General features: G+C 40.0%; 1 protein-coding gene across 1 annotated transcript; it reads right to left on the bottom strand.

Moving 5' to 3' along the window:
* crip2 (cysteine-rich protein 2) lies at positions 1-24069 on the bottom strand. Its single transcript, XM_028000893.1, has 8 exons — positions 23891-24069; positions 8942-9036; positions 4179-4236; positions 3824-3946; positions 1948-2016; positions 1729-1823; positions 558-615; positions 1-354 (listed from the first exon to the last, which is right to left on the bottom strand). Exons 1-8 carry the CDS (start codon positions 23931-23933, stop codon positions 287-289), a joined length of 609 nt encoding a protein of 202 aa, XP_027856694.1. The 5' UTR covers positions 23934-24069; the 3' UTR covers positions 1-286.
* Between the last annotated feature and the right edge of the window lie 1438 nt (positions 24070-25507).

The following is a 25507-nucleotide window of genomic DNA, read 5'->3' as shown; positions in this document are numbered from 1 at the left end:
TCCTTCGTCAGAGTTTTTTTTAATGTGCATTTTATGAGATACTTTGACGTGTCTGTGCTTCTTTCTGCATTCGAGTTCAGTTAATTTTCCTCCGTGCTGCTTTATCTGATCCTGGGAACGGCAGAAGAGCTGGGAAAGGGAGTCGCAGCCGATCGACAGTTGCCTCAGGTATGAACAAACGAATAGGGAGGAGGGGAGAAAACAAAATTCAGCACATAATACTGTGGGTGTTGGTCAGTGTAATGTAGAGAAGAGGAGGGTGAGGCTGAGGGGGGGGACAAAAGGTTCAAGGCTGGGTCACTGCACTGGGCTCCTTGTCATAGATGTAGCTGCCCACGCCGCCAGTGTTGACGCCTGGAGAGACCAAAAAGGGAGAACAGCGGGAGAACAGTCAGGAGGGCAGCAGAGAGGAGGAGGGGAAAAACAAGGTAAAACATCAGCAGGACGGGTCGCTGCACAGTCACAGTGGGAAAGGCTTTTTTAGAAACACTTGTGTGACATTCTCTTTCAAGTGTCAGTTGGAGATTCGTGGGTCGACAGCGCCCCCTAGCGGTTACCTTTGGGTCCAAAGAGGACGGCGTAGCAGGGTTTGTGGCAGTAGGGCTGGCCATCATGCTGGAGGTGGGGAGGAGACGACGACAATTAGTTAGACAATTTACTCTGAAATGGAATGAAATAATAATAATAATAATTTAAAAAAAAAAAAAACTCTCACAGCTACAGATTAACGTAACATATACATGGACAAAAATCAGACTACGGCTGATTTGTACCGCCTCTACAAAATGGCAGTAAAAATCTTCTGCGGAATCAAATCTTGACCTTTGTAGATTATATTTCTTTTATTAGAGAGCTTTTAAATTAAACCATCTACGAGACAGAAGATGATTTCAGACGTAATAAAAGACTCGAAGAAGTCTGCCATTGGGAATATGAAGTGACCTTTTCAATTAATTCCTCCCCAGAATAGCTCATAATGTTAGCTTGGAGGTGGAAAAGGTGGGGATTTGTGCTGTCAATATTTCCAATACGCTACTACCTTACTTGATTGTGGTCACTTTTGTTGTTAGTTTTTTGGCAAGTATTGCTTATCTTTTAAAAACCACTGTCCAGTGTAATTTTATTTTTCCTGATAAAAATATACACTCGCAAAAAACACACAGCTGGGTATTAATGTTCGGACGTCCATTGTGGGATTTTATATAATTTTTGGTTTTTTTTAGAACAACATTGAAAAACTGCTAAATACGCTTTGTTTATGTTTGGGTTGATGACATCACAAGGAAAAAAAAAACAGCATACCGGTACTTTACTTTGAAATAACCTTTTAATTTCACCAACATGTTTCCTCTGACTAAAATAAATATTAACATTTTAAGACATAACATCAGTGTGATGGACAATCTGCATGGGAAGGGTGATGGCAAGAAGGACTAGAGGAGACGTGCAAAAAGCATCAGATTAAAGATCTTTCAATTTATTATTGAGGAGGGTATAAATAATTGTCACTACTGGATTACATTTTTTTTTATGTAGAAAATTGTTCATTATCTTATGTCTGATTTTCTACCAGAAACAAACTTCTCAGTTGAACAAAAATGTGCATTTTTACATCTAAATCTGCTCTAAGTCAGTGATGTTTTATGAATGATGGTTTTAATTTAATATTTCTAACAGTCCTGTATTAGGCTGCACAGTAAGAACCCAAAACCTAATGTGAGTTGTCACCTCTGCGTGGCTGCCAGGAGCCAGAGTCTTGCTGCACCTCTCACAGCGCAGACAGGGCCGGTGCCAGTCCTTCCCCAGGGAGGTCACCTTCTCAGCTAAAGGGACGGAAACCAGACACATATTTCATACATCTGTGAGACGCCTCGTTACGCGCTTTGCACACGTCCGCGCCGCTTCCTGTAACGATCTTTGCGATTCTGGGTTGTTTCAACGACTCACCAAAGTACACCTTCTTGTTGCATCGGGGACAAAGGTTGGCCTCGCCGGAGAAAGTGGTAATGCTGCCAGCTGCAGAAAATAATCAAATAAAAATGACCCCTGGAGGTAAGTCTCTAAAGAACAAATGTAAAAAACAAAACTGAATGAAAACTGATGAATGAGTATTAGTCTGGCCCTGCAATAACGAAAGAACAGGAAAGAAATGTTACGTTTTTATGGATTTCAAGGGAAGCTTATCTAAAACACCCAAATATTGCCAAGTTCAGACACTTAACTCATTGTTTCCTATCCGAGTGTGAGATGACAAGAGATGTGACCTAATTAAACGGAAGCTTCCATGTTTTCCACACAAACATGAGGCTCAGTAGACCGACGGATCCAAAACATGAAGTATTCACACTCAGAACCTCTCCACATTTTCTCATGCTATATTTTATTTGATAGCTAAACACAAATTAGAGCTTAATTGCAAAACATGGAAGAACAATTAGAAATGATTTTCAAAAATTTTCACATCTAAAAAATAATAATAAAAACCAAAAAAAGTGTAACACATTTGTATTTACCCCCCCTTTATCCTGATGCCCCCTAAGTTCTGTGCAGCCAGTTACGTGCTGCATCTAATTTACTAATTAGGTGCCCAATTAAACATCTAAATTTCCAAATAGGTGCCTTGGAGGGCATCTAATTACATAAAACATAAAATCCCCCTGTGTGTTATTTAATCTCTGTGTAAATCCAGCTGTTCTTTGTTAGAGAGGATTAGTGAACAAACAGCGCCATGCAGACAAGGAACACAGCAGACAGGAGGAAGTTATGGAGACGTCTGAAGCGGGGTTAGGTCACAAAGCGACATCTCAAGCTTGGAACATCTATCAGAACTTTGTTCAATCCAAAGTCTGAGACAGAAATGACATCCTAAACCTGCGCGAATCTTGCAGGCTGCGCCACGGCGGCTTTAATAAGGGCAGCAGCTGATGGGACCAAATACCGATGCACACCACACTTTTTAGATTTCAATATTTAAAACATTTTGAAAACTATCTTTGATTTTCACTTCACAGCTTCACAGCTTCATTTTGCTTGTTTATCACATAATATCAAGTTGGGCTGAAGCAATTAATCAGATGAATCGATTATCGAAATGATTGTCAACTAATTTAGTAACTGATTAATTGATAACTATAGACTAAAAAAAGAGAGAACAATATACTCAGAGCAGTAATTAAGCCAAAGCTGTCCAAAAAAAACATACATTTTGTTTTTAAGATTAAAAAAATATATACTTTTGTAAACATGTTCTGCCTAGAACTCCTCAAATGGCAGTTTTAGTTCCACCTGGTTCAAATTATATATACGTATCAAAAAAATCTATTAAGCACCTTTGCCAACTAATCAGTTGATCCAATAAATAATCAACAAATCAGCGCTATACCGTATTAATGTTAATGCAATACATAAAGTCAAGACCCATTGACATGTTGCTAGAATTTTTTTCTTTTAGCCGCAGATGCATATTTGCTGCAAATGATGAATATTGCCTGCTGTTATCCCAGTTTGGGCAATAAAATGTTGCTTTTCTTATTTAAAAAAAGAAACTCACCTCTTTGTTTATTTGCATCTTTGAATGTATTCCCAATATTGCATAAAAACTGATTCAATTGGTAAGTTAAAAATCTGCAGACTACGCCGATTTTAAAAAATCAGGTCAATCATCGTAAAAAAAAAGAAAAAAAAGAGGGAATGATCGATTACTCAAATAATCATTAGTTGCAGAATTCATATCAAACTCCCAAACAAAGAGAACGTCAGATCATTTTCTCACGTAGATTTTAAACCAACAGCAGAATCTTAATGAACACTGCATCTGAAATACCTTTTGATGGCGCCTTTGGCGCGTACACACGCTTCTCTTCAACTTTAGAGGCTGAATCCCCACCAGTGTTGTCGTTGGCTGGAGCATCGTACACATAAGAACCTGCTCCTCCAATGTTAACACCTCGAGTAAGAAGATAAAAGAAGATTTAGAATTGCACAAATTTAGTTGATGTAATATCCATTTGATGAATTATCTGCATTAAAATGTTCCAGATTATATTTTAGTATAACACGTACAGCTGTAAGGAGCCAAATATAGAGAATTACATGCATCTAATCAGCCGAGAAACCAGCATAAATAAATCAAATGGGTTTTTAATAATGTAACGGTGTGAGAGGGGAATGCAGTTCACCTTTTGGCCCAAAGAGGGCAGCATAGCATGGTTTGTGGCAGTAGGGCCTTCCATCGTGCTGCAGGGAGAGAGAACATATAGTCGTTAGCAGGAGAAAACCCCCAAACTGATCCATTTGAGTACATAAAACACACCATCTGACGCGGAAAGGAAGCTGCACATGATGTGTGTGAAGTCATAACGTTCACACACTTTCCCGGTGTTAAAAATGTTGCCGATGGAGGAACAGGTCCAAAAATGGAGCTTTATTAGTTTTTTTATCCTTCTGCCACCTAATGATGAAGTCATTGTCACAGGGAGCTTTAACCCAAAAATAACAAGCGCTACTGTATCCAGGGAACCGGTCTCTGTTGATGAATTCACACACACCCGCACGCGCACACACACACACGTCAATGGGAGCTTTGTGTCTGCACATGTGTGACAGACATCGTGTTTCCACTCCCAAGGAAAAAGGGGGAGGAAAAAAAAAATCCAAATTGTGACATAAAAGGTCTTGAATCCGATGCACACTGGGAATGTGTCGGCCACCGCAGGAACATGTGATGGGCGAAGAGGATGATGGGTGAGGGGCCACCGGTCTGTGTGCAGGTTCCGATGCCCATAGATGAGAAAAATCACTAAGCAGGAGGCGAGACCTGTAGGGTGATGAGTGGAAAACCAGACACTGCTCACATTGCCCTGGCCACCTGAGCTCTTTTTTTTTTCTTTTCTCTCCCTTGGAGGACAGCGAAGAAGAAAGAAAAGGTTGCTCTCTGACTTTAATAATGCATCACCCGTGACAGGATCAGCTGTTGTTAAAGCCGCCACACTCTCCCTCTCGCCCTCGTGTTCGGCTTTCATGAGACTCGCAAAGGTACGGAGTCGGACTCCTACTCTGACGTCTTTCTCAGGATCCGACTGTACAGACAAGATGCAAAGTGAACTTAAAAATGGATTCGCCACTGAAAGAAAAGCCCACTTTCTTCCCAGCAGTCAAACCTCCCACACTGTCACACACACTTAAGATTTGCTTCAACCCTGTGCTCTGATTTCTGAACCACTGCTCACCTTTCAGCTGGTAAATAATCTCTGAGGTTTAGCTGCTTTACTTTTTATTTTTTGCGGACAAATTCCCTGTCATCCATTTCTGGGTGAGTTATTACTTAATAAGAACCCTATTTATTAAGTCAAAGTTCATGTTTCTTCTAGGATTTCCGTTGTGTTTGAGCCTAAACTGCCTGGAGTCAGCAGCAGTTCAGGAGCGACCCGTCGCTGCAGGTTACGTAAAAGAACAGGACCATATTTCCTTCCTGTATTGTCTGAGTTTAATCATTTTAGATGGCTGAAAATAAGAGCAGTTTGATAGAACGAGTTTACATTTGAGGCACAGTTAGCTGAGCCTTCTAAAAATGTTTTGACACATTGAACTTTTCCAGTTTCTCACATTACAACCAGAAACATCAACGTATTTCATCAGGATTTTATGTAATGGAACAATAATGTCCGTGATAAATGAAAGAACGTCCAAAGCATGAGGCTACCGAAACACTTTTTTCACATTAGGGTGGATGTTTTGTTTCACTAATTAGATACCTTCTGTGGAATATAATTGGTTATTTAGGTGCCTTGTTAGTAAATTAGTTCAGTGCAGCCAATCTTAACTGACCTAAAACAAGAGAAATACATTTGTTCAGACAGTGAGATATTTATTATCTTTAAAAATGCGGTTTCAACTGTAAATAACGCTTTCTGAATTTAGGCTTTTAATCGAACGTTAGATTACACTTTAATATTAAACTGTGCAGTTTGAATATCAGGCACTTTCAAGGGTTTTTATACAGAAATCAAGCACTTTCCAAACCTCATACACCTAATAGAAATTCAATACTTTTCTAGGTTTTCGAGCACTCATACGAACCCTGTATATTGGAAACGGCAAAAGAAGTATAAATAAATAAAATTAAATAAAACATTTCTAGGTTTTTGCGGTTGGAGAAACTGATTTGGCTCGACTCATTCTGTCCCTGATCATTCTGACCTTTTTATGAGCAGTTCATGAGTGTACCGCCATCATGTGTGTGACCCGTACAGGCAGCTTCAGAGCATCATCAAGGCCCATTAGGCTCAAGTGATGACTGCCGACCCCGTAAGTGATGCAGCTGACCTTAAAGCAGCTAAAAGAGCCAGTGCTCATCAGCAGAGTGACGAAAGCTTGCAAATGTAGATGAGAAGTAGACCTTTAAGTCGCTGCAGTTGAAAACAACTGGTAGCTTTTATTCCATTTGCAAGAAAATGAACGTATCTGAACATACGAGTGTCTCACTTTGAAGCTGTTAAAGATTAAATCAAACATTTTAAACCAGCACACGCGCTAATTCTAGACCACTAGGATTTATAGACGTTAACTGAGTCCAGATGGTTCTGATGTTCCAGCGGTGTTGCGTTAAAAAAAACGACCAAAAAACAAAAGCAAAAACACCTCTGAATGTGCTGGAACAAATAAAGCCATGCTCTTTCAGGGTCAACTACGGAGACTTGCCACGTCGCATGTTGGAGGTCGCCTCGGGGGGGAAACTGCTGCCCTCGTTTAGCCCACAGACGTCAAGCCGCTCTGGGCCGCATCCTGTCCTCCTTTTAAAGCGGCAGTCCTCGTCCTTCTGGGGTTCATAACCTTCCACATACCGCGCCTGAGACGATAACAAACAGCACTCCCGGACAATCCCTTTAAACGTTTCTTTCCAGGACAAACGTCACCCGGCCTTGAGTTTCCATGACGACGACCGGGCAGAGATTCGTTTCCCTGTTAAAGTAAGAGTCATGGCGTGGGGAGGGACTTGGATGCCCTCCACGGAGCGAAGGATGGCGGGAAGAGCGAGCGAGGGCCTCAGAAAGAGATTGTGTGCGACTACTGTACTGTAATCAGGCAGAGATTAAACAGCAGACAAGCATCCTCTGAGGTCTGTGGGGGGAAACTGCTTTTGTGTCCAAAGAGGTTGAGATCACATCCTCTTTGACCAAAAGGAAGAAAAAAAATGCGGGAGATCAAGAAGAGTGTTTAAAAAGAAAAAGAAAAAACATAGTTGCCCGGGTCATGAATGGGTAAATCAAAAAGGATGAGATGAGAGAATCCTCAAAAGACAGAAGTGGACAGTGAGCAGTGCCGCGTCAAGGGAAACTGACTGAGATGTGATACTGCAGTCTGACTGTGCAAGCCAGAGAGGGAGGATCTGAAAACGGCTCATCCTGCAGGGCTAAAGGGAGTAAAACTTCCCATGAGGACCCAACATATCGACAGACACCACGAGACACACAAAACAGGCCCGGAAAACGGAAAGCAGAAACAAATATATCCGGTGACAGATGCACAAGGACTGTGACATATCAAGACTCAGAGAAAGAAAAATAACACTCCGATACATCACAGGACCTTTTAAAAGAGACTACAGACTCTGGTGTTACACGACACTTCAGGTCCAAAAGGCCAAAATTGAGAGAATCTGTCTGTAAGTCTGATAATCACCAAGCAACAATCGATACTGGCTCTTAGAAGTTACAATAGCAACGAATGGACTGCAGGAATACTAAAGTCCTAAAAGTTGCAGACCTTTGACTACTGTGCCATGTCGTCTCGTTTACGGTAGTACTGGTGGATGTTTTGACGCTGGTGATAAAAGAAAACAAAATAAACTGGTCAGCCTCGACGAAAAAAACTTTCTGAAACACCGACGTCTTCCCAAAAAAGTAATCAAATAACTCAATGCTTACTACAAGGTTCAGGGCCACAGAAACGTAGGAAACAGGAGAAACATTTCACAGATGTTTTGTCAGCACCCGGTCGACTGGAACAAGCTAGCTAGCTGCAGCCAGCTAGTAACATCTGCTACATCTTGAACATTTCATTAAATGTTCAAGATGTCAAATGTTCATGAGGAAGCTCTGAAGAACGTTTCAGTGGTGCACCTCACGTGTAAAATATCCTTAAGTTCTTTTACCATTGATGACATCACTGGTTTTACTGTCCTAGTTTTGAATTATTCACGAATCTTATTAATGTAAAGTGTCTTTGTCATGATTTTAATCATTTCTTTTTAATGGACTATATTGTACTGGATCAAATCAGATACACTTTGGCATCCATTGTAAATGAAGGTTCTAGACTTTTTTGAGGGTTGAATCAAAAATACTTTTCAAGAAATCTGCAGCTTGTGCATGTTTGTAAAAAAAAAAAAAAACGTTCTTTAGCTTTTAGTTATAGTTGAGGTTTTGCACTGTTGTTTCATTTTTTTATTTATTTTGACCTTAATCACTCTTTTATCTGGTCATATTGTCATGTGTTATTGTAGTTTATATTTTGGTAAAGTTAACTGTGTGTTCTTGCTCTACTTTGTGCAGCACTTTGGTCAACAATCATTTTGAAAGTATAATAATATAAAAAAACAAAAGGCTGACTTGACTTCAAGAAGTCAGAGTAGGATTCTCTTGCAAAAAAAAAGATTTGTAATGTCAATGGCATTTTCCTGGTAAAATAAAAAATAAAAACAGTCATGAATAATGGTTGAAACAAATGAGCTCATAAAGCAAAAACAGCTCCTTTCTCCGACACAATGTCTATACGGCAATTGAAACAAATTTGAAGAAAAAACTAATATTTTATGTTTTCATGGAGAGAGAAAAAAAACATACATTCAGGACTGGTAAAGCTTCAAACGCAGCCAAGTGATTCCACACAGAAGTTTTTTTTTTTCTTTCTCTGAGCTCTTTCGCAGTTTGACCCCACTGACCTCTGCGTGGCCTCCTGCGGTCAGAAGCTTGTTGCAGCGGTCACATTTGAGGCACAGTTTGTGCCAGTCCTTCCCAAGCGATGACACCTTCTCAGCTGCAAATCAAAGACAAAAGACAGAAGGAAGTGGGATCAATGCAAACATTCACATCAAGAAACATTTGTGCAGATTACTGTGAATAATCCCGCCCTCCCCCTCTGCCCCTTTATCAATTGTGCACGTTTGTAGCACAGAGCGCCCTTCAATCAGTCACTGCAGGGAGGAGTGACGTCCCCCATTGCTTCACTATCTACAATAATGATTGGTTTGTGATGTTGTTGTCTCTGGCCTCGATGGGGATGCTGTCATCACGCCAACAGAGGGATTGTTTTCTTGGAGGCGGGAACAGTGGGGATGCCTGTGTACAACACAGGATACGGCGATGATGTCATAGCCGGGTTAACCGACAGCGGCGTTAACCCGTCCAGTTGAAACAGTGGGGGGGATCCATATCTAACCCAGATTCTTTGAATAATCTATTTAAAAAAACAACAACAACAACAACAAAAAAACACACTCCCTTCCCCCACTCTGATGCACACAACCCCCCCAAACCCATTTCAGTCCACTTCTCCTGCCGTCGTCCGTCCAGACAGGCGAGGGACCCAAAATGTACACTTTAACACAACAAATCACCACTGCCTCCAAACAATGGGCCCCAAGGAGTCGTCCCGGCAGCGGAGGAAACACCTTCTCTTATCAAGGAACAGCAAAAATAGCCGGAAACTTCGGCCCGTTTCCTACATGCCCCAGCTCATAAAACACACAAACATGTGCGCACGCAGCCAGCTTATATGCAGACATTAAGGAATTCCTCTTGTTCCTCCACACTGCGACATAGCTTCATGTTATAGTATATATTTATGGAAAGGTTTAAAAAAATATATACTGTGTCTGCAAGCGAAAGATGGAAAAAAGAGAAGAGCCTTAGTGGGAATGTACTGAAAAAGAAAAGATATAAATACCATAGAAGCACAAATCAGATTTGTGTTTGATTTTAGATCTTGATTTTTTTTTTACAGCCTCTACCTGCCTACACAAACTTCAGCACCTTTTCTTTAAAAAGGAATATTTAAATGCCGTTGAAAGTATTTCTTTCAAACTTTCTTGATTTGAGTTCAGTTATGTGCATCAGGAGCAGAGGGGACGTCACACTGTGTTTGTACGAGACAAAAACAGGATTTTGCTTATTTAAAACAACCCATAATTATTACAGACCTGACATATTGAAATTACTTCAATAGCAAGTAACATCAAGGATGTTATATTAGCAGAACTCTAAGGTTTACAAGACACTGCCTGCATTTCCAAATCTAGCATTTTCTATAGGTTTTCTATTTAAATAGCTTCTTGCATCTCTGCACTCGCTCTGCACTAAGTTTGAAACATTTCACTGATACCCAAAATAGCTAAGTTTGAGTCTTCCTCCCTCAGTAATAACTTCCACACTGCAGAGTTTTGTGGTTAATGCAATCTGGTATTATTTAAGAAAGGTATGTTCGCTGCTTGGAAAAAGATTGTAATTTTGAGTTCCCAATCATATAGTCATTATTCAGTACAAAGTGAGCTGAAAAATATTAAACTCCAAATATTGCCTGGTGCATTTCTAACACAAAAAAAATCTATGTTAGCGTTGAAAGCTGTCATTTTCTAAAGAAGTCATTTCTGTAAAAAATAAACTTTTGAAAACTGTGTCTGGGCATTAGATCAATTGCCACATGACTTCACTAAAACATTTATTTAAAACAAAAAAATCAAAGTTATTCTATCAAAAATGAATAAAACCCCCAAATAGCCACACGCAACACTTCTTGATTGTAGAAAATTGGCAGGTTTATAGACTATGTCTCCTTTGACCGACTCTAAATGACTTCTTTGTAAACCTGATTAAATCAACTTCCCTCTTTGGGTAATCAAGTTAAATTTGATTTGATATAAATTACAAAGGAATCACATTAAATTATCTAGTGGAAAAAATTCCCTCAGGATTGATTCGAGAGATGAGATTACTCTGTTCTGTCTCCAGTTGCACTCTCCTAACTCTGTCAATTACGACAAATGGATCACAACAAGACCTGGGGAAAAACTCACACTCTGCGTGGAAGTGGGGTCCTGGAAAAAGACCAAGCGCTGGACAACTTCTTAAGTCCAGCAATTTACACAATAAATTGCAGCATGAATAATTTTTATTACTTAAATCAGAGAGAAAATACATTTCAAGCTACAGAAAAGAATCTGCCTTTTGACAGTTTTTCAAAGCAGATAAATAATGTCAAATCACACTTTTCTGGCACAAATATAGTCCTCGGCGCCACAACTCCAGTAAATGGAAACGCACCAACATATTTAGATTTTTAAGGTCGTCTTTAACAGAAAACAGATCAGATATTATTCACAACCTTAAAAAAAAAAAAAAGATGGAGTGAGAACAGGTCCTCTACACAGAAAACAGAGGTGAGCACCAGGTGCGCTGTTGAAACGCTGTTTACCCCAGGATCATGAAACAGCTGAAATTGGGGGTTCAAGGGAAGAAACCAACACATGACTGAGAGAAAAACCAAAACACAGTTCATGCAATAACATGAGGTGACTGCAGGTGTTGTTTGTGAGCATAAAGATTCTTAGGTAAGAATTCTCTGTAGCTTTTACATCTTGTTATGCAAAAAAGCAAACTTGTCTACAGCTACCTAGGTGTAAGAATAACATTTTGACAGCTACATTGGTGAGGTGAACGAGTAAAGAAACAGACTGATTATGCACAAAAAATGAGACTTTTAGCTGCTTCCATTCACTGCCACCATATTTTAACACATCCTCAGCAACAATGCTGACCAGAATCTTAAAATAAATTTCTCAGTTTATCTGAGAGCTGCATGAAGTTTCTTTTTTAATATTTTTATCAAATTGTCATTCACCACCGTTACCGACAGATATTTGTCTTTGTACATTTGTACATTAACAATTTTGGACAGAAAAATTAACATCCCATAACGTCTGCGCAACACAGTAATTAGTTCCCTTTTCGCTCCAACTTCAGCTCGAAAAAGTAAAAACAGGATGTGTTCAGTTTCTTTTCAAAGCAGATTTGCAGCATTTCCTCTCATGTCTGAGGTCACCATATGACCTCTCAAATGTTGACAGAATGGCGCAGAAACAGAGTACTGGAAAACTGCCTGCGTGTCCTCTGGGAAATCTTTCTGTCAATGACTCATTCACAAAAACGGACACAGAGATTTAAAAGTCAGAGGATGAATGGAAACACACTTCAGGGGGACTACCGCATGTTCTCTGCGGATGTCCACTGTTTAACAGCTCCCACTTTGAAAAAGACGTTAATGTAACAAGAAGGGTGAGCTCATCTGGCGTATTAAGTGCAAGAAAAGGGAGGGTAGGGGGGCTGGCCTAGATAAACTGAGCCACTATCTGCCCTCATCATCCTTTATTCAGTCCAAACTAATGCACCAAGAAACAAAATGCGTTACATAACAAAAAACAATCACGATATCCTAAAATAGTGAACACGTGGGAACAAATGATGCAAACGAAAATGCTGCAGCGCATCGTCCCGCCTACATGAGGGTAAAAGCCCCCACCGGTTTAAAACAAACAGGCTCCGGCTCTAAAGGGGGAGCAACTTGACAGAAACTCGCGTTGGCAATGTCAACATTGAAGAGGACGTGCCAGATCCTGTCTGCTCTCTATCCAAAGCCCACCAAAAAGGGGGATTCCTGGGCATGTTGATGTAAACAAAGGGGAAAAAATCCCAGCTGAAAGGTTCTCATGCATCTTACCTGACCTACGCTGACAGAGCCATGGGGAAATGAATAATTTTCAGTGAACTGGGCTTCTCTTTATTGTCCTATTTCCTTGTAAATGACATGCATCTCTCCTATTGGATGTTCTGCAAGGATTTTGCAGCTGGACAGATTAAATGCAGAAAACTAACTAGAGATATTTAAATGGTCCATAATTTGGGGTGCAAGCATGTAAAGGCCTTCATTTGTGGAAAGGGTTTCATGCGAGATATGATTGCTGCCGAGGCGTTTAGAGGCTCTTCGGATTTGACAGTGTGTTTGTGTTTATGTAAATGAGAGCCGGTGCCTTCAAAACCGAGAATGTCAGCGCTGACTTTAAATCCCGACAAACAGAGCATGGTCCCTGCAGTAACGCTGAGCTGGACAGAGGTCGACGCCAGAGGTCGATGGATACCTGCACCACTGAAAGCTCTTTAACTTAATTTCTTCATTTGAGCTCTTCGGGATGTTCAGGAGTCTCTGACTGCATTGGCCTTAATCACAGAGCCTTAATCGCTTCCCACTCTCACTTACCAACGCAACTATTACAGCATCGTGCAAATGTATTCACACCCCTTCAACTTTTCCTCATTATGTCATGTTACAAACACAAACTCTTTTTAGAAGGATTTTATGTGAGACCAAAACAAAATAGTGTATAACTTGAGATAGTAAGGAGATTGATATTAGTTCATTTATACAAATTAAAATCTAAAAAAGAAAAAGGAAAAAAAATTGGTATTTGCATTCACTGCAAAAACACAAGATCTCACCAAGTATTTTTGGTCTAGTTTCTAGTGCAAATATCTTAGTGCACTAGAAATAAGACAAACCTAAAATTGATTAAAAAGATATTGATCAAACCAAAAACTACAAGTTTCACTGGTATTTTATTTCACTTATGGAAAAAATGTCTTGCTATAAGCAAAATAATCTGCCTGTGGAACTAGTACGTTTTTGTCATTATAAAACATTATTGACAAAAAAAAAACAAAAACTCCTATATCTTGCTGAAAATGTATTTGTAAGATTTTTGCACTAGAAACTGGACAAAAATACTTGTTAAGAGTTGGTTATTTTTTGGCAGCGTTTAGCCTTTTTTTACTCTGATGTCTCTACATAAATTAATCCAGACCATGGAACACACCAGAGAGACAAGGAATAAAGTTATAGTGACATTCAAAGCAGACCCTTCACATGGTGATACACAATGGCGGTGGGATGATGCTGTGGGATGTTTCTTTTCCAGGAAAGACAGGGAAGCTGCTCAGAACTAATGGGGAAACAGGGAGTGAAAGTGGGAGAAAACCTGTTAGATGATGGAAAAAATTTGAGAGTGGTGAAAGGTTAAATTTCCAACTGACTGGTCTCTAAATATAGTCAGAAGTACAAAATCAAAGCATATTTTTGTGGTAGAGTGGCCTAGTCAAAGTTCAGATCTAAGGGAGAATGGAAAGGCAAGCCACATGCTTTCTCTTTTTTAACTTTTTTGAAAACTATGATTAGCCACGACTTTGTGGGGGTCTATCACATAAAATCCTAAAAAAACACATGGAGGTTGATGGATCCGTTAAATATGCAGAGCAAAAAACAGAGCAATAAAAAATACCAACTGCATTAAAAACATTAAGCCAAACCCCAAGAGCAGAAAAGACTTCTACTGTATAAGAAAAAAAATTAAATAACACGACTAGCTTGATCTGTAATGAAATGCAAATAAACGAGGCGGCGTTCTTTACAACAAAACAAAAGAAAGCATCTGCATGTCGCTTTAAGCACTACATAATATAATTTCACAAAACGTTATTTCTGGTAAACTGTAGTCAAATGATTTTAACTAAGGAGAATAAAAAGGTCCATTCAACATCAAATAGATTTAGCATTAGCGAGCATGAATTACTCGTGATTGGGTTTGAGGTCGTTGGAGCATCCATGCCGTTGACGTCACAAAGAGCCTCCTGGAGGTTCTAATTTAATTCTCCCCGTTCGTTTCGGTTGTGAGATGCACTTTTAGTCTAGACTGCCCTCAGACCGGGTTTTCCATAAAGACAGCAGCTTGGGAACAGACTTGCAACAAATGGTCCACAAACACAGCATAATTGGACAGAGCATTAAGAAACGGAGCACTAACCTTCTGAGTGGAAACATTAAGCCGCATTTCTCCCAATGACTTAATTACCTTTCCCTGATTGTCAGCAGTGACAGAGCAGCTGTGCCAAAGCTGCCGGTGGACTCGGTTTTTTTGGGGGCTGGGGGGGAGAAATTGTCCTCGTTTTTCTCACGAGTGATCAACAAGAACGGAGCGCTGAGCAGAATTTACACAGCCGAATTCACAGCATTTAAAAAAACAACAGGAAGCTGCGTCGGTAGGTCTGGGTTTGGAAATCTAATATGTGTGTTTACTTATCACTCAATAATTCGATCAGGGTGTAACAGGCGGAATTGTAATTTGCTTGACAAGGAAGAGGACAACAGGGCTTTCTGATCAGGAGCTGGTTTCTATAAGAGAAAAATCTGATCATCATTTGGATCCATCAGATAGTAATAACAAGCTATAGTCAGCCATGATGGTTCTGGTGTGACAAACTTAAGGATTCACCTAATGCTTCACCCTGAGTTTTGTGCTGTTCTTTTGCAGCCTGAGCTAACTTGGACCCATGTGTTCTACCTTTTCTGCAATAAACCCAACCACAGAGCCGTCCCTTCATCTTCTTCTTTACCCTCTTCGTCCAACTAGACACAGCTGTGTCCACACGGGTGTTTGTGATTTCAGCGTGATAACCGTGGCTCCACACACCTGAGGAACAGACTGGAGGCCAATCAGCTTGTGTCCCGGGAGAAACAACAACAACTAACCAAAGGGAAAAACTAAGCACCCTGTGTTTTCCTGTCTCCATCCGTGTTCCACTCTCTGGAGGAAAAACACCCTCAAGCACTTCTGACCTTTTCCTTCACATAAGCACAATGGGCATTCATGCACCAAAGGAAAGTTCTCAATAGATAAATATGCTGTGAATTTAGTTCATGTTTTTTTTTTTTATTGTCTGCTCATTACAAAACATTCAAGATGCAAACGCAATATGAAGTTGTACAGTGCATTCAAGGGTGAACATTCTTAGATTAATTACAAAGATGATGAGGTTCAAAAATAACAAAAAACATAAGAACTACGGACACACAGACTAAGTCTGTCTATTTATAAATACACGGTTCCTTCTTGTTTTACAGTAGAATCATTTTCCAGACTCAAATTCCCAGAATTCTCCATTGTTTATACACATTTTAAAGTTTCTAAAAATGTAAAAACAACAAATGTATGGCAAATGTTAAAGTAAACAGGCTTTAGATACAGAACCTATAAAAACCAAAAGGAAGAAAAGGAAAGCAAGAAACCCCAGGAAGGACACAAGAAAGGGAAGAAGAACGGAAGTAAGCAAGGACTAAACAGAAAGAAAAGCACAAGGAAAGAAGGAAGGACACAAGGAAAGCAGAGCAAAACTGAGAAACAAAAAGAAAGTGGTGGATACCAGGAAGAAAGGAAAATATAAGAAAAGAAAGATGAGAGAATAGATAAACATAAGGAAGAAAATAAGTAGGACAGAATGAACAACCTGAAATGAGGATCTTCCTATCTTTCCTTATTTCCTAAAGAAAGATGGAAAGACAAAGTGAAAAGGGAAAAAGAAAGGACAACAGGAAGGTAAAAAATACATGAAGAAGGAAGAAAGGAAGGATAGACATGAATAGGAAAGGGACCCTATAAAAAGTAGCTTTGGCCACACTTGATGCAGATTAACAGGGTTTAACAACATATTCTGCTCCTTTTTAATGGGTTCCCTGTGATCAGGATGGGGGGGCTTTACCAACACTGACAGACCAAAGGAAGTTTATCTTAACTTCATAATAACTTTCAAATGAATATTGTATATCGAATGGCCAGAGGGCAAATGCAGCCTTTAAAACAAAACATACAGATAAACTCAAGGTCAGACCTACAGGACCAAGGACTGTTTGGAAAACTACATTTCTTGCCCATTGCATTTCAATTTTCTCTATAAAACTCAATGTCTGAGGTTTCACTAAGGACATTGGAACAAACACCACCTTCTACCAACATCCTCACATTGTTTGACTGAGCTGCGGTTGAGAGCTGGATCTCAGTGTGGAACTCCAACAGAAAACAGGGCCCTGCAGAGGATAGTGAGGGGATCTGAGTAGGTCATTTTTGTAACCTTACTGTTTAAGATAATATCATGATCACAATGTCCTATTGTTATTTATTTTAGGAGGAGAAAACATCCATTAACTCACAGAAAAGTATGCACAAAGTCATAACTTTCTTTTTTTAATATATTTTTAAAAATCTAGTGGATGGAGATTGAAGAGTAAAGCACCAACAAGAACACTAATTAAAAGCAATTACATAAAAAAAACAATAGAGAGATATTGTAGCTTAATATAATTTATGAAGATGTTATTACATTAGATTAACTTTAAAAATGAATTCTGGGAAATTTATCCTGTAAATCCCCCTCAGTTTTATTTTTATTGTGGCAGCAGTTTTGGGATGTTGCTAAATCTGGTAAAAGTAACATCGGGCTGACCCTGATGGCAGCGTTAACCAACAGAATTGATTTATTTATGGTCGGTACACGCTCGTAGCTCCCTGAGCGGCTCACAGTGACTGTTCAGGTTGGCTGTTCTTTTGTTTCACAGTTACTAAAAACATCTTTTTGGATCCAGCTCACTCCCTGTGGCTGATGCAACCTCATAGCAAAACCAGCTCTGGAGGTTGTCCATTGCCTCAGACGAGGTGAGGTTTCCTCTCCGGGCTCACACCCCGTCGCCCCTCCCTTTGTGTACAAGCGAGGCCGACCTTGTGAGTCCCGCTGGCTGATGTAAATGGACTGCAGTTAACGTGCATCCTGCCTGCGCCGACCAGCAGACCCGCGGGCGAAGCAGCCACTCGACCGTCCATCTCTCTTTGACTTGTTTCCCCCAAAAGCTGCTTTCCCTGCACCGAATCTCTTCTCCAAGGAAAAAGGGACACAGTGTCCAAGCTGCGTGCCGTTCAGAAAGATCTAGTGCTTCACCAAACAGGAAGCGGAGTCACTTCTATGACTTTGCATTGTGCACCAGTTTGCTTTAATTTGATAATGAGTCCCTAAAGGGAAGACATCGCATGAGAGTCCTATAAAGTGCAGACGGTTTTAAGTGAGTCTTGAGGCCTAACTGCATGGACTGCATGTCTGTGTGGCAGGATGGTGCAGAGAAGAAGCTCCAGAGTCTAACAGGTGAAGTTCTAACTCAATGGAAATTTGTTTGTCTGTTTCCACTTTTATTATAATTAAATCAGGTTCTACACTTAGATCACTAAAAATATTGTATGAGATGCATACAATTTTCATCATCTGAATCATGTCCAAACCAAGTGCATGCACCATTTACACAGATTTAAATCTGGAAAACCTCAAAAGTCATCAATTTGGGAATGTGGTGTGTTCCCAAATTGATCTTTCCATTGGATCGATTGGATGCTTTGTTGTCATATCTGCAAAACGGACTCCAGCTATTTCTCTTTACAGTCATCAATAACCCAAAAAACACAAACACGACCCCAAATCTTATCAAGCACCTCAAAGCATGCAATACATGTAGGAGACATGAATAATGATACTAGTCTGATATCTGATTTCACTTCTTTTCCAGCTCCTTCTAGCTGATTACAAACACAGATGTTTGCAGATATTGTCGTCCCCCCCAACCCCCCCAGCTGTTTTTCATCATGATACCTCACTTAAATGCAGCAATTGCAAGTTGCAGCTTTGTCTAAGCTGTATGCTAACTGGTCTAAAAGAAACATGAAATAGAAGGAGTACACACAAAAAACTGTATTTTGTTTTTAAAAGATATAAAAAAAACTGCATAAAAATGTTCTATCCAGGATGTGTCCTGCTAGAGATGGGGACCGACACCCCTACCAAACCTTGCTGGGATAAGACGATGGATGGATGATTCGTGCCAGCTGACTGTGTGGAAATTATGCCAAAAAAAGCTTTTTCTTTCCCACCATCACAAATGTAAACATATGACGTTTGTGAAACTCTACTGGGAGTTTAACTGGAATTGTGTGCATAGTCCTGTCACACAATAATCAATGAATTAATGAATCGCATGATAAATTAAAACAAGCTCAATAATTTCCATTGGCATGGTTTATTGTTTTCCTGTTTTCTTCTCTTTCTACCAAACACTGAATGATAAAGTCTTCAGTTTGGTGTTTTGGTTTCAACTAGCCCTTTTTTTGAAAGACAGTTCTGTTGTTTTGTTTACTTATCTTTGATATTTAATATGTCTCCCACTTTCAGTGTTAAATGTTCATTACAATTTAAAGTTCATTGCTTTTTGAAAATGTGTTCTTGTATTATTTTGCCATTATCATGACATTAGTTGAAAATGGTCTCAAAACAACATTATCGGTTATTGCAGTAATTTCTTTATTTATCGTCCAGCTAAATTTGTTATTGTGGCAGGCCTATGTGTGCATTAAAAACAAGATTGGGCTTTTCAGTAGCCAACGCTCCAATGAAAAAAATGCCACTCTCTGTATATGTTCTAACCTTGAGAAATTTTACAGTTTAAGATTAAGTGCCACTCTGAAATAGTAGGCGTACTAATATTTGTGCCAACCTCTCCTTTCATTCCACTTCAGAACAGGGAGAATACTCTGTGCATTAGGATGAACAGCCGACTGCGCTCCTCTACTCTGTTGCCTAACAAGTCAAACCGCAGCAATGGTTGTACCTGTGTGGAAAGCAGTGGTAAAAGATGAGCCGTCAGCACCAAGCTTAATGTCATGTCCATTAGAGGATCATATTTGTGCTTCATAAAGGCAGAGAAAGAGGACCCTCGGTGACTGCCGCACAGGAGCTGGTGGGTTATGCAATTCCAAAAACGCAGGAGGAAAAAACCTCAAGAAAAGATGTTACATAACCGACAAAGCACATTCACCCAGCCCGCTGGGCAGCCAAGTGGAAAACAGGGTGCTCCAGCATTGACAAAAAAGTGGGGTGGGATAAGTATTTATCCCACCCCAAGGCGTATTGTGCGGGATAAAAGTGGGAATAAAAGCGAAGAGGAGTGTGGGAAACGGACCGCTGGCCTTTCGTCCCCTCGTTCTGGTTAGACCGAGGGGACGAAGGTACTCGGACTCTCTGGAAAGAGAACCGTGCGCAGAGACAGAAAGAGCCCTGTGTGAATAGAGATGTCGCCTCTCATTAGAATGCATGAAGCACTCAGGGAGTCTCTGCTTAAAGAAAGGCAAAACCATCTCACCCTGCTTCCCCCATTCCGTGCAGTTAGAGCGGAAAGGAAAGTGAAGGAGGAATTACAGGTCCTGGGCCGCCACCAAGAGACTGAGAGGAGTCGGTGGATAAAAGAGAGAAAGAAGAAGCTCACACGGGAGCTCCATTAGTTCCCATTAAGTCCTCGTTTATTCAGTTAGCGGCCAAAAGATGCATTGGCCCTGTTTGTCGTGCAAACGATACAGATCAGCTGAATTCAGGCTTGGACTCCATCACATGGCCTGAATTCCCACTGAGCCTGGCTACATGTCTGCCTAGAGTCCCCCCAGTGTATTATTACAAGCATTTCTGTCCCCATCCAGATGCGAGGCCACAATGTGGACATGTGGAATTCAACCAACCATACCCATACAATCCTCTGAGACCTTCGCATTCTTTCAATACCAACTCTGACGAGGGATTTCCTTTTTTTTTTTTTATTTATTCCTGACGTTTTTCTTTTGGGGTCCCTGAAAGCAAATCAGCATTTTAAGTTTCAGAAACTCCAGAAGTAGAGGTAACATTTTCCCCTTAAGTTGCAATTAAGCTAAAACGTCAGTGCCCAATAAAGCTTCAACGGAAAACCAGAGGAATTTCCATCCCAGCCGCGGCTCACCACTGCCCTTTGAAAAAGCATTTCTATTTAGAAAAGATGAAGAAAAAAAATAATTGGAATTAAATAATGAATCTACTGTTGCTTAACCCCCATACAGAGGGAACCAGATGGAGAGCCAGGTGGGTTTTTACAGGCAAGTAGGAGCTTTTTAGAACACATCCCAAACCAAGAACGCATGAAGAAAAAGGAGAGCTAAACAAGACTGGAAATAGACAATTTTCTCCACCAATGACACACTTTTGAGAACATTTGAAAAATTAAAGGCGTAGTCGTGGAGAGAAGAGAGTCTTTGTTTGGGAACTTTGGTGCATCATATTTGCTTTTTGCAGACAATGCGGTTCTGCTGGCATCCTCAGCCAGTGACCTTCAGCATGAAAGCATTTCAAAACTGGATATTAAGGAGCTGTGAGAGTAAACCTGAAGTTCTGATGAAAACAAAAAAGATGGATTGGGAGGTCAGTCTCTGCGGTAGAGTTCAAGTTCCTTGCCATCTACCACAAATGACAGTGGAACGGATGAAGACAGCTGGGCTAAAATTCCTTCATAGGGAGATTGGACTTACCCTTTTAGATATGGTCAGGAACTCAACCATTCCAGAGGAGGTATAGGTAAAGCCTTTAATCCTTCACATTGAAAGGAGTTATGATCTGTATGAGATTCTGATACTGATCTCAAGACTGACAGTTTGCTCCATTAGCCAGGAGAGCTCTGACAAGAGCTGCTGCTCTTCCACATTGAAAGGAAAAAACTGGTCAAAAGAGCAAAGCTCTCGATTTTCCGATGCGTCAACAAGTCATTTGACAAAGGACCAAAAAACAAAGATCTAAAAATACTGGTCTCGCTAAACCCCAAACATGACATATAGTTCATGACCAAAACAAACACACCTTGCATAAAAATGACTGAGATTAGCTTCCTTCATTGGTTGGCTTGGCTAACCTTTAGAGATAAAGTGAATATCTTGATTATCGAAGGGGAGATCTCAAAGTCGAACCACTGCCCCTCCACATAGAAAGGAGTCAGTTGAAGAAAGAGCTGAGCCAAATAGCGAGATTCTACATTTCTTAGAACCATCCAATCTTCTCTAATATTAATAAGAGATGGATCAAGTCCAAAAGAACTAGAAAGAAGAAGGTCAGAGATAAGCTAAGGACATCCAAGTAAAGTCACCAGTCCTCCAGGGCAAAAGGAGTCATCTGAGATAGCTTAGGCCTCTGATCAAAAGATCTCCCTCTGGAGGTTTTCCGGCCACTTAAAACTCAGCGTCTCTGGGGAGAAGTCTTCTATATCTTTGTGGACTTTTTACCTTCGAAGCACCACAACCTCATAAGGAGAAGACAATGGACAGAAGGATTGATCATCACACTCACTCATGTCTGCCTTGTAACTTCTACATTTCTGCAGACTTGTTAACTCACCCCTGCTCAGAATTCCTCACCTTTTTCACAGGCAAAGTAATTGTAAGGAGTATGTGTGTGTGTGTGTGTGTGTGTGTGTGTGTGTGTGTGTGTGTGTGTGTGTGTGTGTGTGTGTGTGTGTGTGTGTGTGTGTGTGTAGGTAGCCCTGCTGAACTTATGTTACAGTATCTGACAGTCATTGGGCATGTTGTTATTGCTGCAGGTCAAATGTTACTCCCACCCTGACCTCTCCCATTCCTCCTTACGCATTTCACAGCCGCGCTCTATAATGACTGAAACGTTAATATTGTCATTAACGCCTCCCTGCACTCCTCCATGACCCCTTCATCATCTTCATCATTTGCTCCACCCAAGCAAGACACACCTCACACAAAAATAACTGACCCGGACCAAAGTGCGTTACATAAAGACAAATAACACACACCAACGGGGAGCGGTGACTCACACGCTGCAGAGAATTAAGGCTATGCAGAAAAGTGAATACTCATATGTTTGAAATCTGTAAATAAATCTTATTTGTAGGGATATTATTCCATGCCAGTGATTCCCGGGACCCGGAGGATGAGGAGCAGTGTGCTGCGGGCCGCTTCTGTTACGTAACAGTCCTTCCATCCACTCACATAATTGCTTTTGACCCCCACTGATGAGCGCTGTGAATTGCGTAGAGCTGTGCTTTCTGTGTTTTTTCCCAACACAAACAGTGGATTATAAAAAAAATTCAACAGCACAAGCTTAAATTTGAAAAAATAAAAATCTACAGAGGAGGATGCACACGAAGAGCAGAGGACGCAAATTACTGTTTATGTTAAGAATCTGAGCTCCTATAATCTAGGCACATCTCAAACTGTAAGCGTCTTTTCATAAAACAGAGCATATAAGTAGTAATCATCCTCGCTGTATGGAAGTATGAGTCAGAACTGTCGTCGTGTGGGTGTTTTGATTTCTCAGTTTTGTTTACAAGGATGAAAAAGATGTACATTTCCAGGTTTCCATCCCACTGACGCAGCGTGATGTTGCTACCATCTTCTGTGAGTGGACACTCTTAGCATATGGCTCTCTTGGCAGTAGGTCTCTGACTGCTATTCTCCAGAGCCAACCGCTGAGTTTGGAGCTTTACCAAACACAACAAATTAAAAATGGCACAGATCAGACTCAGAGCGGGATAAATCCTTCATCTGATCTGCAGCAGACGGCACAAACATCACAAATTTCCACACTGATCATCCCTTGATGACATAAAGAGGAGTCATTCAATGAAAAATGTGTTTGTTTACTTTCTTTTTGTTCATTAACCCCTTCAAATACACAGCTTTTGGGTTTCACAAAGTTTGTTCAAGTGAATCATTTACTTTTCCAGTGACTATGACCCCTAAAATTGGCTCAGTGAAAGGAATGCTGAGGACTTCTGTGAGGGATCCTTAGGGAAAACTAAGAAAAGTATTTCCCGCCAGTACAGTGATAATTCATCACAGCAGACAAATTTGACCAAATATGTAGGTGCATTGTGTGGAAGATCTGCTCACATTCTAAACTTTATTTTTAAAAAGCAGTGTTACTTATAATGCATCTTCATAATTGTCATATTAAACAATCGACAACATCTAAAAATAACACTGCATAACACGAACGGACCCAAATGTTTACCGTTTAAAAATGTTTACGTTTAAATTGGCGACACCGTTATTATTAGTCAAACGTAATTTAAGCACACAAAACTCAACTCTACGTGCATTACTCACCGAAATACACCGTCTTGTCGCACTTGGGACACTTTGAGGCCATGTTGGAGCTGTAGGAAAGACGGGGCTACTAGTTCTGTCTGTCCACCCGGGATTTCTCCTCTCCTCGTGCTCTGGTTCTGCCAAAACAGCAAGTGTCCCGCCGTCCACAGCAGCCAGAGCATCTATGCCTCATTTGCATATCCCCGCCCACTTCCAGCAAAAATCCCGCCCTGACTACTTCAGGGACTGTCGGAAATATTCCTGCTTGGCAACAAAACCCCCCTCCTTCGTAAAAAAAAATTTCAAATATTTTTGTGAATATCTTAGCTGCATCTGACAACTCTCTTCTCACCCTTCACTTACTATAATCCATGCTGAATAATCTTTCTGTGTGAACTAGTTATTGAGATGTAGCCTAAAGCTTTCCCAGTTAGAGCAACTGTTTCATACAGTAGAGATGTACGGATCACAATGTTCAAACCTACCAGTTCATTATTTTTTATATTTTCCTCTTAAAAATGTGCTACACCTATTTCTGTTGTTTCCTTTATTTTTAACAAAACTATGAGACAGAAAATTTTCTTCCACCTCTCATTTTTGCCACCTTTTAAATATTGATAAGGTTTACTCTGCATCATGCTAACTGTATTTTTGGAAACTGGGCTAAATATTTGTACAGCAGAGCCAGCTCAAGTTATAAGCAAACTTTGTAGCTGGTCATGGCTTCCAGATCCTATAGAGGAGGAAAGAACTGTAGATCAAGTGAATATAAAATAAACATATTGTTATTTGAAAGCACTTTATCCAGTCCTGGCATATATTACCTTCTGTAAGTATAAATTTCATTAGTTTCATATTGGAAAAAAAAATTGAGAAGAGTTCCTTTTATTAAAATGTGTAATTTTGTAATTGTGTTATCTATTTGCATTTTTTTCTTCATTTTAGTCTATAAACACCAGAATTAGCACATAACTCTTTGTTTTTGTCTGTCTGATTACTTATTTTCTAAATATTATAATATTATAATCAACTACTCAGCACATAGCCTTTTTACCAAATCCTTTTTTTCCTCTTGAGTAATTTCTTAGTGACGAGTGAAAACTTGAGTAAAAATATGTTGAGGTGCTATTGTTACTTGAACGCAAATTTTTGTAATCAATTAATTTAGATCATAAAATTAAAATGAAATTAGAATCTATAGTTGCTCATATATTTGCTTATGCTGCTGGATACACTTGCAAAGCTATGGTGCTGTTTATGACCAGTAAAAACATACAGCTTTAAATGACAAGCCTAATATGATAATGAAGTGTATTTGTGTTCTACACAATGAAAGGTTATGTTACATAAAACTATGTTGATTTATATGTTATTGCATCAAAACAGTGCAATGAGTTACAGAACTTTGTACGGTTGCGATTAGCCTAGCCTTCCTGAGCAAAGTGAATGTCCACTGTTTATGGCATTTCCATTAGTCTAAGATCACCTAGGCTGTTGTGATAGTGAAAATGACACCCTTTTTTTTTTTTTTTTTACAGAAGTCATCCAGTGATGTTTTGTGTGCTGCTTCAAGATTTTTAAAATCCGTATAAAATAAAAGTAAAACAATGATAACAGAATTACATGGATAATCGG

The sequence above is a fragment of the Xiphophorus couchianus genome, chromosome 19 (assembly GCF_001444195.1).
Source record: "Xiphophorus couchianus chromosome 19, X_couchianus-1.0, whole genome shotgun sequence".
Taxonomy (NCBI): domain Eukaryota; kingdom Metazoa; phylum Chordata; class Actinopteri; order Cyprinodontiformes; family Poeciliidae; genus Xiphophorus; species Xiphophorus couchianus.
Note: the sequence above shows the minus strand (reverse complement) of the source record. Positions and strands in the feature narration are given on the sequence as shown.

Excerpts from the sequence above, each read along its gene's own strand:
- crip2 (XM_028000893.1), bottom strand. The coding sequence starts at position 23,933 with ATGGCCTCAAAGTGTCCCAAGTGCGACAAGACGGTGTATTTCG. Across the intron at positions 9,037-23,890 it reads CGACAAGACGGTGTATTTCG|CTGAGAAGGTGTCATCGCTT; the intron begins GTGAGTAATGCA and ends TTTGATTTGCAG. Across the intron at positions 1,824-1,947 it reads CAACAAGAAGGTGTACTTTG|CTGAGAAGGTGACCTCCCTG; the intron begins GTGAGTCGTTGA and ends CCGTCCCTTTAG.